General features: G+C 35.4%; 1 protein-coding gene across 5 annotated transcripts in view; it reads left to right on the forward strand.

The window, feature by feature from the left end:
* Positions 1-17262, forward strand: part of LOC113498080 (microtubule-associated serine/threonine-protein kinase 3) — an 85372-nt gene that overhangs the window by 25110 nt on the left and 43000 nt on the right. For 4 of the 5 annotated variants that reach the window (XM_026877992.1, XM_026877991.1, XM_026877988.1 and 1 more), the window contains exons 2-3: positions 7516-7601; positions 10893-10967. In XM_026877992.1, the coding sequence (XP_026733793.1) occupies positions 7516-7601; positions 10893-10967 (161 nt within the window). The remainder of the gene's footprint in view (positions 1-7515; positions 7602-10892; positions 10968-17262) is intronic. The other variant, XM_026877990.1, reaches the window with a different exon arrangement.

Here is a 17262-nt window from a genome sequence, read left to right on the forward strand (position 1 = left end):
TTCCATTGGACCTTCATTCAATTTTAAATAGCTATATTAATTTTAATACAATGAGTATGCATTACTTAAGCAACACTGTAAAGAAAAAAACCACCAAGGACTAGAACTTAAAAAGTACTTCCACACTAAGAAATTTAATCCCTGTGTCGCGTTTCACAAATCTCCAAGTTACACCCACAAAGACACCCAAACTCATGACAAACATACGAATTGATCAAACCGGCGGCACGAATTTCGCGTGCTGACCACAACCACTCAGCTGTCGTGAGAATGATTCATTCGCGACAGTTCGACTCGCGATCCCGCCGCGTCTGCTCATGATTAAGGACTCCGGTTGGGTCCGAAACTAGTCGGGCTACCCCGATAAATACGCGTGAGTAAACCGTTACATCATTTAATAACCACTCAGCTATCCGTGCAAATCTTTTACCAATGCACATTAAATACTAAGGATCCTTATAAAACAAATAACATGCCATTAAGTATCTATCTAGCTGCTATCCAAATATTTACACCACATATAATAACACGGTTGAAACATATTTGTCTGTCCTCAGTCTAGATAATATTATGTTGATTTGATAAGGACAATCAAACATTGTGTTCTCGATGTATACTATCGGACATCATATTTGACCTCAAATGTTTTAATGTGTTAAGTCCTTTTGTATTCGGGACTATCTGATATCAAGAGGATTCCAAGCGACCACCGTCATATGAGCTTAGGTTTTTTTTAAGGTTATGTAGTTGCAGTCTTTGTATCAGGTATCAACCCTCCTTGGCCTAATATTCAAATCTGCATAGGAGGGGACGATGCCTATTAAACGTGTCATATTGTCCTAATGTTTTCAGTAGAATTAAAAAAAATATGAAAAAGTATTTATTGTCTCATAAAATTTTACAGTCGTTGATGTAGCCATCAAATTTGCTTGAACAACCAAAATAGGGACCAAAACATTTTAAAGCTCAGAAGCTCAGAGGTTACTGAAGTATTTTAGAATTTAAGTTAAGAAGTAAATTATTTCTATTAAATCAGCTAAACATAAAAATATCTAAATCGGTCCATTCTTGTAGGAGATACGTCATCACAAACAGACATAACCTTTTTCTTGTAAGATTGAGAATTACTTTCAGTCGACATGCTATATTAATAATAATAATATAATATTGGACAACATTCACACAACGCCATCTAGTCTCAAACTAAGCAGAGCTTGTATTATGAGTACTAGACAACTAGAAATACTTATATATTTCTAAATACATACATTATATAGATAAACTACACCCAGACACAGAACAAATGATCGTGCTCATCACACAAACATTTGTCCTGGGTGGGAATCGAACCCACGACCTCCGGTATAGCAGTCAGGGTCACTAACCACTAGACCAACAGGCCCGTCATTGATATTATTTAATATGTTTTGAAAGTTAGACCAGTATTTCCTGATATTAGTGCTTTCAAACAAACAAACTGTTCAGTTTAAAATTGTATTATAAAAAAAAAACAAATGATATAAGCCAAATAGATAATACATAATAACTCTATACGCTCACCCTATTTCACGTAAACGTGCTGTTTATAAGACAACACGTATAAAGAAAACCAGACTTTTACACCCCATGATAAAGTCTAAATCACAATGTTACTTACCCCGCCTTTATTATACAATTATTTATAATTTACGCGATAAAATCTCAGCTACAGTTTAATTAGTTGATAGCTCTCTTATTTTGCTATAATTTATAACCCTATCCGTTAAGATTAAAAGAGTTAAGAACGGTTATAGTTATGTTCTAGAGGATTTGTGCCTTCATTAACTTCTCCTACTGAACGTTGAACAATATGCTCACCAATTACAAGTGAATAAAATAAGAATTATGATAATATCACAGTGCCTATGCAATTTGGTAAAGAAGATAAAAAGGAATCCGCAAAGTGACTAAGGAATTTAGTCCTTGTATCGTGTTGGGCATTCTCTGATCCCATAAATGTTTGTCCTACGCAGGGTTCGATCCCGTGACACGTCGACCTCAATAAGTTTGGCTTGGTGACGTACACCATTCACATATCCTTGCAGTCGATATCATAATTGATGTATCAAAAAACGGATTAGGTACATCTGTAAACATTATCGTCTATGTGCAAATTGATAGCTTTGATTAAATCAAAAGTGTGTTAACAATGATACGAAACTTGTAGCCAACATAAACAAAAACATTTTGTAGTTTTTACTTAGAGTAAATCACCAGGTCTTAACGTTTTTGCAGTTGTGGATGCGTGGCAGTGTAATATACGGTTGCAAGCGTCTCCCCTCCAGAACTGTGCTGGGCTTTTTGGTCATGACTTAGAATCTGGATTGTTTATTTATCAGAATGAGGTATAACATATTTATATATAGGTAAATATTCTGGGTGAAGTTCGGCTTGGTATATGAACTTTCTAAGAACGTATTGTCCAAGTGTGTATTTATGTGCAATAAATAAAGTATGAATAAATACATAAAATAACCTAACATAGTTCATGGTGTACCAATATGAGCAATTAGATGATAGCTTATTATTATAAGAACGGGTCTCAAAAAGATGCCTATTTTGAAGCTCGAATAAATTCACCAGTTTGTTCTCGAACATCTGGCTTTACTTGGGAAAATGGAAGAGGCTTTTAAACTAGATCGAGAATTGACATCTAAAATTGGATATCTCACGGAAATTAGATTCCGATTCGTAGATGAGGAACGGTTTCATTTCCGATACTCATCTGTAGCTGCCAGTGCTAATCTGAGTACCAATCTCCATATTTAAGTGCTATTGACATGGTAAATCGTGTTTGTGAAGGATTGCAGTAATATTCTTGGAAATGCTCGCTCTTCTGATGTCTAAAATTGATCATAATCAGCATTGAATAACCCATTGCTGGGTATACACCTCTCTTTTTTTACGTCTGTTTCTTGCCCTTTGCATGCATCCTATTCCAGCTTTCTTATTATCTGCCCCACCCATCCTTGGCCTGTAGAGATTTTGCCGTAGGTTTGCCGTCATTACATTCGATTCAGAAATTAAAGTAAATATTGCCGATGGTGATAATTTGATGATTGTTATTGAATCCCAATAGATCATATGACGGTCTTAAGTCGGATTACATTAAAGTTATTTCTAGTTTTAAAGTAAAAAGAATAATAAACAAAAGCTTTCACTTCTTTATAAATGTTTTTGTTACTCTTTTCCCACCCTTTCTACAATAGTGTTTGTCTCGACTGTCCACAAATATCTATGTAAGTCATCGGCCTTTAATCTGAGCATCGTGTTGGCGTATCTGATCAAATGTTTGTTCAAAATGCACCAAATCTAGAGATCTTGAAAGCCGACGACAAGAAAATATTGTAGTCTAAGAAATGCGGGTCGTGAAATGATTCGGCACATTTTTGTTTGGGTATGGATGTTTTTGGTTGAGCAATTTATTCATTTTTAGCCTAAAGACATCTTGCTTTATAGAAACCCTCGTAGCACTAATTTTGAATCTTTCTTTAGTGTTGAGTGCTGACAATTTAAAGAATTATTCTCTGCTTATTCTGGATGGAGGAGTTCTTAAGACTCAACCAGCCAGTAATTGCACACTAAACGAAAAAATAAACGGTTTTATGTTGCAAATCATCACTCATTGAAGTGAACGACACCCATCCGTCCGTTCTCTATTGACATAAGGACTTTGCTCTGCATTAAACCGTTACGAGCTGATATTATTATACTCCTTACAAACTCACTTGCAATGTTCTTTATCATATTCGCTACTGTACTGTACCTCCAATTTGCTATTACCAGGTCCCGTATTGCGTTAACGTTAAGGTTTATATTAGCACTACCAATTGTATTATTGATTTTCAATTAATAATCAAAGCTTTATCGTAATTTATTGCATAGATAACAGGCGTAATGTCACGAGTTACATTTATATCATGTTGACACACCTCTGCCACTCCTTGATGTCAGTCTAGTTAGATGAAGGTTGGGCAGGATACCATGGTTATAGGAAATGGGTTTGTTTTGGCATGCAAAGAGGTTAAGTGGCGGGAAGTTTAGAAGTATGGACTGTTTGTGTTTGGGGTTGGCTGTGATAATGATTGGTTACTGAAAACGTATTGCTTCAGTATGTCTTGAAACCGTGTTAGGAATATTATCAAGCAGTAAAGTATTAATTGTAATCAATTTGCGTTTATGACAGTGTTATGTAAATTTTGTCGTTGTTGCTTTCTGTTTTATCTGCCTTGTTCTCAATCATTTGAAGTAGTCGCAATATATTATGTATATTCGCAATCAATAATATTGATCACTTCAAATATTCTATACCTATCGTCTTTTCGATATTCACTCCATTCTTTCGAAACTTTTCCTCCAATATAATATTTTTCCAACTAATTGGTTCTTACTTTATCACTTCCGCTATCTGGAAAGAAACCATGACAGTGCTAATACAGCTAATCTTCAGCTTCAGCCTTGATGGCCGAACCTTGAATCAAGGACCGCAGTAATTCCGCGTACACTCCACCAAGTGTTTTATCTTTGACTTTGGCAGTAACACTGGAAACAAATATAGGGATTAGTTGGCAGGTGTGTTTGTTTGCTTGTGTGATTGTTCGTAATGTGTGTTCTGAAATGTAATCATTTGTTATGACTGTAGGATATATCATCACTTTTACTTTTTTGAAGAACGCTGGAGTCGACATTTCATATATGACTACTCTGAGAAGAAATGTCGAAACAAAGTCAGGAATTGCGATCGCTTTCAAAGTCCAGACAATTTTAAAATGCGACTAAAGTGTATACTCCAATGGAGAGTATTTTTCTGGACTGGCCATCAGACATGCTTCTGTGTCTGACCTGTTCTTTTTTATTCAATTTAGTAACCGATCCTGCAGTGTGCATCAATTGCCTCTGTTTCCTGTCGACAATTTGACCTTATCATGTGACCAATCTTCATTTTGATTTTTCTATTTTTATTGATAACATGAAATACAAGTTATAGTTATAAAATACAATTATCCATCCACGAAATAACCTTCAAAATCTGTATTCGTCCGGTCACGCAGATTTACATCTAGACAAACACTTATTTCTCAATTTAGTTAGATTGGACCACGTTTCAGTCTAGACACAACAATGATTCATATTTCTAGATGTAGTTATGTGTAAGATAATGCTGTTTCTAAACGAGTTAATCTGTGTAAACAGGTTAGTCAGCGGTACTAGGATATGGATAAATGTTTAATTGTAAAGTAGAATATTAATAAAGTATGTTATAATGTTACTCAAATAGAATTTTACATGTTTTTTTTTTATAAAGTAAATAATCCCTCTATTGCATTATATAAAGAAAAAAGAATTTGAATTTAATATACAAATTAGAATCATTCGTTGTCTTCGGGTAAAGCAATTGGAGTCTGGACTTACTTTGGAAGCTCTTCCAAATTCTTCAGTAGACTATATAATAGAAATAGAAGAGAATCGCAAAAACAAAAGGAGGCTTATGCCCGCTGTGGCTAAGGTTGATGATGATTATGGACCTACATATAATATATGAATTCAGGAAATCGTTTTTATTAGTTATTAACAGACTCCATGTAAAGAAATTACCTATTACCTATTACGAAGAAATTACCTATTCCTATATTCTGTTACCTATTACGCCTAAATCTCGTCCAGTCCAAAACCGTTTACAATCGAGTATGAAGCTAGCTTTTTAACATTCTGTCCACAGTCCGATCTGATTCTAAACTCAAAGGGAATTTTTCCCGTTTTCTCAACTGTTTAAAATTACTTCACGTGTATTTTACTTATACTATTCGGTGCACGGAACCACTTAAATATTTATAGGAATACTTTAGACACTTCTACCACCAGCCTACCACCGCTGCTCAGAGAGAGAGAGCGCAGTACACGGTACATATCGCTGTCTCTCTTCCGCACCCGTAACAATCATACTTTGAATGTTTCACGGTAGTCCCTTTGCCCGCGATTTCAATTTGTATACATTATGCATTAGAGTTTTGTATTTTCGTAAGTGCAAGCGAGGATTACATCCATAATCGTGTTTGATGGATCGTTTGCTTTTGTTTATTTAAATGGTTATGTAAACTTAATTTTGGATTGAAGTTTAATAGTTGTAGTTTTTTCTTTAGTTATAGGTATTTTTAACTCTTTTACTCTCATTCAAATATCTTAGAACGAGGTGTTAACGTATACAAGATGCATAATTATTTTGCCAGGTTTTATCTGTAGGAATGACACTTTGCCGCAACAAGTCATTACTATAAGGTTTTATAAATGCCTGGAAAACGGCCTATAAGAAATGAAAACTTTTGATTTTAATTTTAACAAGAAATTAATGATTGTGATAAATTAAATTCATCGCGATCGCTATTTATCTCAGTTATTTTAAGCTAACCTCCTTACACAATGTAAATACATTTTCCCTTCGGTATTTTCTCAGTGTGATCAATATCTCAACGTCATGAAAACAGCTGTTTACGTTTCATATTCGAGAGCTAATGAAAATATTCTCTTATTCACGAGCATATACGCTAATAAGTGGGACTAAGGAGTTTGTTACCGAGCTTAAACTGTACCATTTAATCCGATCACAGGTTAAGCTACGCTTGATACGGACGGTCCGTGGATGGGTGACCAACTATTTCATAACGAGTTTCGACCGACTGTAAAAAGGTGGAGCTATTCAATTCGAGTGTATTTTTATATACCTTAGAACTTCGTACTGGATTGCCGATTTTGTTCATTCTTTTTTCGTTTACCTAACGTGAAATAGAAATCATTTGGTCTCATAAAAAAATCAAGAATTTTGAAGTTTATTAAATGTTTTTTTTTTAATAAAAATATTTTAAGAGCGATGATATGATGGCTTCGGCAACGAAAAGTTACTAAGTCAAACAGCGGTATTAAGCTATTTTAAATTGAATATGTATAGTTTTTCCATCCAAGTAATCAAGAAGCGACGACATACGAACAATTAGCCTACAAATATCTTCGTTTACATTAATTAAAGCGTTTAATTGTAAGTCTGGAGATAAGATAAACATTTTAGATGAAGCATTGTAAATAATACGGCAATGAATATCATTTGTGTCAATAACTAGTTGGTTTATGTGACTTCTGTCTCTATATATCCATGCTTGTCCTTGGAAAATTTATCGATGTACAATATCTATACTTTTCTAGATAATTTCCTTCCACGTTGTAGTTTCCAAAGGTTTTATTTGTTTTAACAAATGAATGGCGTAAATGACAGTGTGGTTCATGAGTATAATTTGAAGTATGCATGGTATGTTGCGGCTGTGGAAAAGAGATGCCGATATTAACATCGTAATGTGTTGTCTCACTTCCACTATAATAGCTGTCCTACGTAGAAAGTTCTTCATTCAGAGCTCAAATAAAGCTGTCTGATTTTGCAACTACATGTATAATTTATATCAAACTTAATCTTGTTTCATTTTGTTTCAGATGCGACAAAGACTCCCCGCACGAACCTTGTGCGCATGCGCAGGTCCGCTCTCGGGAAGTCCGCGCCGACGCTCTCTATTCACGTCGTAAGTATACCTACAAGATATATAAATTATAAGATATCCGTTCTTAGAAAACAATATTTTCGACTGTATGAAACAAAGTATTTGAAGATATGGTACTTATGTGGTGGATTTTGGTCGAAAAATGCCATTGGGTTTACCGCCTATTAATGCTTGTGTGAAAGAGATATCGCTATTCGCCTTGTATTGCTCTGTCACGCTTCCACAACCATGTTATTATTACTTTAAGACTTGGGCGTAAACCCTGTATTCTTAAAAGTATTTATCCTATGCACTTTCGGGTCCGTTCGAATCAATGCGCTATAGAGAAATCGTTTATAAAAATATTACACTCTACAGGCTTTTATAAGCTGTTAAACTATAGTTTACCAGCTATAGTTTACGTCATAAGGAAGAAAACCGACAACTGATGTCCCAAGTATTTCGCGACATCACTAAACTTTTACCATCGGACCGCACAACTCTTCTTACGGAGGGACAGCGACTAAGTAAAGTCGCGGCAACAAACTAGTTTAATAAATCAGCTTATAACTCACTCGGAATAAAGTTCCTACCAACATCCCTTAAAGAAAAACTTCTACTATGAAAGAGACGCCGCTATACTCTCTGTAGAGTGCTTTCTCCCTCCCACACTGCAACAGGATTAGTTTAAGAGTTTGTGGTTGACTCTTACTAAGCTCCTTATTAGTTTGCTCTCAAAGCAGTGGGCGATGTTTCATTACTTGAGATCTTGTGACTTGCGTCTACTTATCACGTTTTAATTGGTTTCTGGATAAACTAATATTTATTGCCTTATTTATTGTATTTTTCTTGCAATGTGTCACTTTTTACTCTACATATTATTACTATACTTATTTAATACTAGCTTTTCGCCCGCGGCTTCGCCCGCGTCGATGTCGGTTATATCGCGTTTCCAAGATAACTCTTCAAAAGTCCGGGATAAAAACTATCCTATGTTCTTTTTCAAGGTCAACTCTATATCTGTATCAAATTTCATTAAAATCGGTTCAGTGGATTAGACGTGAAAGGGTAACAGACAGACAGACAGAGTTACTTTCGCATTTATAATATTAGTAAGGATTATAGCATCCCCTAAGAACTCTTCTCTACTCTGCTTAATAAAAGTTCTTAGACATAAAGACACGACCTTTAATAAGTTAAAGGTCGTGTCTTTATGTCTTTCTCTCATCACCTTAGGGTGATGAGTTCATTTTGCAACCTCTTTGAAAGCAATTTCCCTGCGCTTACGACAGAAAAGTAAGATAACAGTACTATACTGTTGTCATTTCAATACTAAGGTCAACGATACGAATGAAAGGTTCGTCAGTAAGAATGTGTTCGTATGACTCGAAAAATTAATTAACCTTAAATTAAAAGATTCGGAGAAACTCATATTACTTGTAGCTCGAAAACACAAGGCTGTTATGGTACAGGTTGACTTTGTATACATAGTTGACTGATAATATATAATATAGGCTAGTTAATGAAAAAAGAAATCCCGACTCCGCTTGTCCCGACAGTATTAATTAATTCTGATTACTTATCTTTCTTTCCCTCCTAATCTAATATCATAAGGTACAAAACTTTCAATAAGATCACGACCTTCACTTCTTACTTCAAGAGGTAATCAGAAAGCAAGCAATTGTTTTGTTAACAAGACTGGAACAACTTTTACATCTGGAGAAATTACGTGATCAAGAAATAAAACTGCTGAAGAAACTTGTATTAACTAAGGGAATTGCGGAAAGGGGAAGGGGAAAATTGGAAGGGTGGATACTGTAGATACCTTGTTATAGTTACCGGCACGGATCTTGAGCGCTGACCTTCACCTGCGCAGAAGTGATTGTTTGTGTACCTTTTGCGGTATGAAGTGAGGCGCGGTGCGGACTAAAGTGCAGTGATTAGCCCGCAGCGCATCGCGTCATAGCCGTGATCAGGGATTCGTTCTTTGATGCAGTTGCATACACCTCAAAACGACGAACACGCATCATGATGGGCGTTTTATTTTGTCATGAGTGTACGATGCGCAAAGCGATCCCTATTCTTCCGCCGAGCGCTCAAGATCCGTGCCGATACCTCTACACTCAAAAAGTTTAATCATAGAAAGTTCTCGGCTGCCAATGAAATTGCGATTGCGGTTAAATTTTCATTGGGATTCGTTTCACCTGAATCTTTAAAAGGTTTTTAAGTTAAAAGGAATTTTCGGGCAGCTTTGCTTCCTGAATTAAATGTAATCAGATAAGGTGAATAAGAAATGTTGTTCTGTAAATTGTTTAATTATTAAGCTGCACATGTTGGGAGAGTTTTATTACGTTTCCTATTTAGGATTTATTCATATCTTTAGGTCTTGTATGATCTGAAGTTTATAAGGGTGAAAATCGTAGCTCATCGAAACGTCAAATTATTTAGAAACAAATGATTGTGAACGCCCGCGAAAATGCGCAAAATTGGTTTTAAATCTATATCTGCCATTATAATTTCGCCTGAATGACTTTCGAAAGTTTATTGACAAAGATGACATCAAATATAAACTATATAACCTTAACCGAATTTGATTTGTCATGATTTGATCTATCGTTTTCTAAATATGGGTATGAAATTTCAGTGCTATAACTTTCGCCATAAGATTTGTCACTCGTATGATAAAGGAAAGGAGGTTAGGTGTACGTAGGCGTAATAGGTGGAAAGATTGTTATGTTATTGTAATGGTAATAGATAGATGATAGGGTGTAGGAGGTTACCAAGACAACAGACACAGTACGACCTTCTTTAGTTTTGACCCCTCATGTTTTGCTACTACTTTTTTGTATATAGGTAGGTAATTAAAGTTTTTTTCCAAAACAAAAATCGACTGCAGACTGGGAACAGTACTCGATATTTGTAAAATTTCCTGCGAAATTAATGTGAAAGCCAAAAAGGTTATATTTCGAGTTGGCCATTTTTCAGAAACTAAAAAGTTACAAGAATTACTCTAGTACGATTCCGTAATGTCATTTCTACGGGGAAAACCGACAAAAAATCCATAAGTTACTTAGTTACTCTTTAAAAAAAGATAATACTGATACAGTATTTCGAGATGATCATACTTTCTTTACCAACAAATAATAAATAAATAACTTTAAGAAATTTTATCAATGGATTAGTCACTTATGTTTATAAATAAGAGTTATGTCTTTCACATTATTCAATAAAAAAAAAACCCGGTACATTGTGAGAAGTTGTGAGTTTTCTCGTGTGAAAACGTCCGTCGGAGTCATCAAGCGTATAGTTAGACGAAGTGTGGTGTGTTCGCAGAAGGAGCCGTGCGCGGCGTCTCGGCGGCCGTCGAGGCTGCCGCCGCCGCCCCCGCATCACCGGCTTTCACTAGTGGTGAGGATTACTCATTATATTAGAGAGCCTATAGCGTATACTAGGTTTAAATCATTCGTAATCATGGACCTGCCTGGATTAGACATAACAGCTGCATTTAAGAACGTCACATCATTAGATCATGCCAGTAACTGTCAGATAGGACAAAGGGCATAAGAAGTGCATGGGTGGGTTTTAGTCAGTGAAAGTCTGACACTCCCATCCGCTCAACCCAAAGCTCTTAAGTCATTTGACGATTGTCCATCAGGGAAAAATAATACTGATTCTCATCATCAGATACAAGTGTATTTGTTGGTGGAGCTTTTCCATCTTCCTCTATCTATCTTGATTGGTGACGATCTAATGTGCATTTATCTCTTCTTTCCATTCAACCATGACACAGATAGCATGACGACTAAGGGCGATATTTTGCTCAGTTTCGTTTTAATACAGCTGTTAGTGTTTTGTAGATCTTGTATGTTCTATAAAATCATGACACGATTTTCATCCGTCACTTTAGTCCGGCATGTAAATAAGGTCTAGATTACTAGTACTTAGAAGTTTCATTATTAGATTGTTTCATGCGAAAATGTATTAGCTTGCATTGATGCTTTTAAAAAAGTTTCAATTTTTTTAAATGATGCATGAATGTGGAATAAATGTTATCATAGCATGTGCTTGTCTTTCAAAAACTTTGATATTCATTTCAAGCTCCTTGTCATCTAAATAATATGATTTTATCTACGCAAGTCATCGAAACCTGATCATTTTATCATCCAACTCTCAAAGCAAATCAATCACTGAACGGTTTAATATAGGAAGATCACAATGAATACTAGTGATGCATTTATCGGGATCGCCCGACTAGTTTCTGAGCTAACGCGTGAGGTGGAGCTGCGACTCTAACTATGTTTCAAACCTCTCTTTTACATGAAACTATAAAGTTGAGCTACCTATGACATCTAACCTGGTGTACAATGCGCCTAAATTGTAACAATCTGTTGTCTCCTAACACAATGTGTAGGTTCCCTTAACAAAGACAATATCAAACCGCATTACAATAATGTTTTCCTCGTACAGATTGAGAAAGTATTCGATTCTGTTAATTCAACTGATGCTGTGTGGGTTAACGATAACAATGGTTCAGTGACTAATAAAGTGGTTACTGTGAATATAGTTGAGTTCACTAATCTATATGAGAGTGAAAGTATGTAAATTGTTTTATTGGTAGTCGATGGAGACATTTCGGAGAAATACGAGTACATTGTTAAGTGGGTTGTTGAGTTTGTGACTAATTTGATACATGTGACAGTTGAGGTATGGAATAAAATTATTTGAATTGCCATTTTAGGTGAGTTTGTAAATTGAGTCATTTTACTTTTTTGCTCTGAAATGAAATCTCTGTACATAAGATTTGTTATTTCGTTTTTATCCAAAACTTCCAGCGAATTGGTTATTTCTATCTTCGTTTACAAATATTTTTTTCATGATCTCTTTTTTATTAAATCTTTGACAATGGATTCTGTTGTCAGCATAGCTGCAATGTCATTGTGTTTTGTCATCTGTTTTTGTTCTGATTCGTTCGAGTTCGATAGGGATTTCTTCATGGCACGTTAAACTAAGTTTACAGATAAATAATAAAGCTTTGTTTGTTAGTCGTTTGGTCCAAAACTATAGTCTGATTAGATCCGAAAAAAATGTTTTATTGAATGATCGCTTTGTATATCACTTATGGGACAGTAATTCAATCTGCCATATAATATATGAAAAGTTACCGTAAGAAAAAAATAAATATAGCACTTATCTTGGGAAAGTATAACTGAACTAATCTGTTGTAAAGCAACATTTTCTATAAATAGAAATTGTCTAAGTACGTGACTGGATCCGGATTTGAAGTCTAACCAGCCGCCAGTGGTTCCAAGGATTAGTTACGCGAAGTGCTAACTGACAGATCACGAGACGGATCTTAGGGCCGGCAGACGATGCAGAAATGTTTTATAATGACGAAAAGATTTTGATGGAAATGAATATCATTATAGTTATGTTAATACTAGACATTTTTTTAAAGCCCCCGACACTTAAAAAATTCTACCCCACAACTATTTAATGATTCGTCCGATTTTTATCAAACATGTCGAAGAAGACTTAATATATTCACAATTAATACAAACTACTACATCATTGGCCTAGCCTTTTCCCAACTATGTTGGGGTCGGCTACCAGTCCAACCGGTTTCAGCTGAGTACCAGTGATTTTCAAGGAGCGACTGCCTATCTGACCTCCTCAACCCAGTTACCTGGGCAACACGATACCCCTTGGTTAGACTGGTTGTCAGACTTTTCAAGCTTCTGACTACCTGTAACAACTGTCAAAGATGTAGGAATAACAGCCGGGACCCACAATTTAACGTGCCTTCCGAAACACGGAGAAACCTTGCAAAAGAAAGTGCCTTACAAAACACTACTACACTATACCTAAATTGAAATGCCTCAATCCATTTGCGAGCTATAATGCTATAGACGGACAGGCCCGTCAAACTTACAGCACCTCTTTATTTCGTCGGGTGTTTAAGAATAGCCTTAGCAGCTCTTGGAATCATAATTGAACATCTTTCGGACAAACGTCAACCATTGAGGTTCAATTTTATTACTATAATGGATCATTACAGTCATTTTCTAAGGTTTAATATAAGTTTAATTATAAAAATTAATACCTGAATTAAACAGGTTTTCCTCTTTTCCTCGAGGGTGGCATTACTTCAAAACGCCTGGCATTTCGTAAGTAGCGGAATGACTTTAATTATTATAATTGTTTTGTAGCAATTAAAGTCACTTAAAATTATTGTTTCATAATTTGTTTTCTTTTGCTAGATGAAAAGGAGACAGTTCTCATGGTTTCTAGAGTTATAAAAATAAGAATGTTTCTGAAACAAGTGAACAAAAACATAGTAGATTATGCAATTGTGCTTAGAGGAGAGGTATAATATGGTCTGAGCGAATTTATTTTTTTCAGCCATTACTTTCCCACTGCAGGGCAAAGGCCTCCCTTAGGTTCTTCCATAATTTTTTTTATATTTTCATTTATATTAAATCTTGTAAGTCTCCATGCAATTGTTGTCTTTATCTTTGACGAAATTAATTAAGGAATGATTGTTCAAGTAAGTCAAGACAAGCCATTCTATTTGAGTGTATGATTCGAACCGATATATCTGGCTTAATGATCAATAAATTATATTTTGACAATGTCATTTGTTTTCATAGAGTTTAGTTCGGAATTTATAGAAATCCTTTCGTTCCACGCATAAACCTTATTTAACCTCCAACGTAGATCTTCTAAAGGCACTCAGATATGTGAAGTTATTCCCACTTTCTAGAAAGTTCTTCGAATAGCGAATGCTTTTAATCCACTAGGGAGTCACATCTCTCGGTCTGGTATAAATCTTAATTTGTTTCGTGCGGTGTCCCTAGACTGAGGTCATTGACGGTGACTTTATTTTTTAACAACGCCATCTAGTCTCAAAATAACCAAAGCTTGTATTGTGAGTACTAGACAACTAATAAACAGACCTATATTGTATTTCTAAATACATACAAACCCAGACAGAACACACAAATATTCGTTCTGGATGGGAAACAAACCCACCCCCCGTCAGACCAACAGCCCAGTCAAAGAGTTTATTTACTTTCTGGTGGACGTCTAATGTTTGTCAATTAGAAGCCTTCAACACCTATCAGGTTGTCCCTGAAATGCATTTCTTGGATACTTCGATCGTCTTCTTTTCATATGATTGATGTACAAATCTGGTGTCCGGGTTAAAGCTGTCCGCAGGCCTCTGACGTGGCTTTACATGCCCCATTAAATTTTTGTAAGCGTGATTTGTGTTGTCTCACATTAAGGGAATTTCAATAGTTTATCATTTCAATCGATTTATATTCGTTTTCCCTTGAATAATCTTATCAAACGGCTCCTTAATGGGTTAAAGTCGTGAGTTCCATATCAAGCTTAATATGACATCATGAATCATCATTGAGAAATCTTAATGCTTGTATGTTGCTGAGAAACGAAGGGCTATCAAGACTACTTTCCAAATAGCCCTCGACTCAAGATTGTCTCAGCTGTTATGTTTACCCAAGACTGTTGTTTAACAGAGTGTGACGGAGAACCATTTTACTTTAATAGCTGTAGTGCTCACCAGCCCTGGTATTTATATGCCAAGGATAGGAATAGAGAGATTTTCAGAGTCAAGGTCCATGAGGGGTTGTTTGTTTATATCAACGATTTATAAATAAATTGAAATGCGTTAAGTTTACGTTGACCAAATATTAATCATTGTATAAATTAGTCAATAGATTTCTAGTAAACTATCTGTACCATCGACTTTGTTCAATTTTTCTAAAAAATCTTTGAATTTTTCTGAAATAAAAGTAGCCTAAGCAACTCCTTATTATATCAGCTACCTTCCAATAAAATGCTATATGTATCGTGTATTTATCTTATATGCATGAAGTATAAAAAAAAACGGTTATTCCAATATGTCAAAAAGACACCACAATTTTTAGATATAAAATAATCCTATAGAGTATGGAAAACATTTTCAAAAACAACAAATTGGATCATTCATCGTATGACTTTTCCATACATGAAAAATTTTGAAAACAAAATCTATGAAGTAAACTTATCTCATAAATTCGATCGGTTACTTCACCGCAATGACACAGTACGTCCTTGCTGTAACCACATTACCGAGCAACACGAAACCGATCACGCGCTCAACGCAATACTTATTTACATATCGACTGACAACTGACAATCGATAGGTATCTACTGTGATATTTTAGAAGAAATCATTGAATAGAAAGTTGCGAAAAGACCGCCTACCGCTACGTTCTAAAGGAATATTACTGAGGGAGAGGAAGAGAGATGCCGCTCTTTGTGATGAATAGCGCTGTCACGCTTCCACATAGTAATGTTACTTTAAGACACCACGTCTTAAAGTACCTCTCTGAACTTGTGGACAGGTTAAATTTCTCCTAGTGCTAAAGCTGACGAATCGTTCGTTAAATAATTAAAGGGACGTATACGATCAATGAATGGTCACTTGTAGAAAAGAATGTCATTTCCGTATGTTTGAAGTCTAGGCCCTCAGCTTTTTCAAAAGCTTTTAAAACTTATTGGAAATAGACCAGTCTAATAAAATTACATTAGGTTGTGCCAAAGTAGAGGATTTTTCTTTGCCGATCCCCGATGAATGAGGATAGTAACAGGAAAAAGTGCTTAAGTAACAAGTTACTTTGGTTGTTTTGCACTTTTTGGTCTCATTTAACTTGATTTTATTTGAACCCAATCCGGAACGTGATTTCTTGAACTCTCCGGCAAGAGTGAACCCTTAAACACGAGGGTTCATTCTTCGAAAACTTCCTTTCCCTATTTTTCCTCGTGTATTTTTAGTTCTAAACTGGAGTTTCCTTCCGTCGTTACAGCGAAAGTAAGAAGTGGTTTCGGACATTTAATTATAATAGTGTTTAGTATTTTTATAAGCAAAAATTAAGAATTATTGGTAATTGGTATTTCTATCTGTACTAAAGATACAACAAAGGGGCATAATTTTATGCTACCGGATATTCATCAAATTTTTCGAAGCATCATCATAGCTTGAATCTGCACAAATATAACCGACAAAAAAAAACAAGTCTATCCCAAATATTATTTCTGCCAAAACCATATGTTTCTAAAACAATATTCCCAGATTTGCAGCGTCGCCGCCATATTGTATACAACATGTGTTCTCAGACCGTGACAGCATTACAGTTATGGTCGTTGTTGTAACAAAACATGATTTTATACCACATACGAATATATACGACTTAGTTAGACCTTATATGTACTTCTTGCTGGCATAGTAAGAGGTACTCAGACTGTCTCGTGGATTACAGTTTACTTCTCTCGAGTTCAAGCTGTTTTATATACTCTGAATGTTATGTCTTTCGTGTATCCTTATTATCTTTTGGACTGAAATGATTATTTATTGGCTTGCCATGGAACGTCTATGTCCAGCAGTGGACTGAGATCGGCTGATGATAATCTATTTTATCTCTGGTGGTGTTATTCTAGTTGGGAAAATAGGAAATAGTGAGACGAATATGATATTATTTTAAGACTTTCAATGGTATCTATGTAAATCGACAGAAATGACCATTCGTAACTAGAAAAAACACCTTGTAGTTTTTTATGACGTTTAAAGAGAAACCTTTATTCCTAATTTACACTAGGTTAATCTAAAAACGTGGGGTCATTTATTTTAAATTGCTTTATTATC

The sequence above is a fragment of the Trichoplusia ni genome, chromosome 10, assembly GCF_003590095.1.
Source record: "Trichoplusia ni isolate ovarian cell line Hi5 chromosome 10, tn1, whole genome shotgun sequence".
NCBI classification, from domain to species: domain Eukaryota; kingdom Metazoa; phylum Arthropoda; class Insecta; order Lepidoptera; family Noctuidae; genus Trichoplusia; species Trichoplusia ni.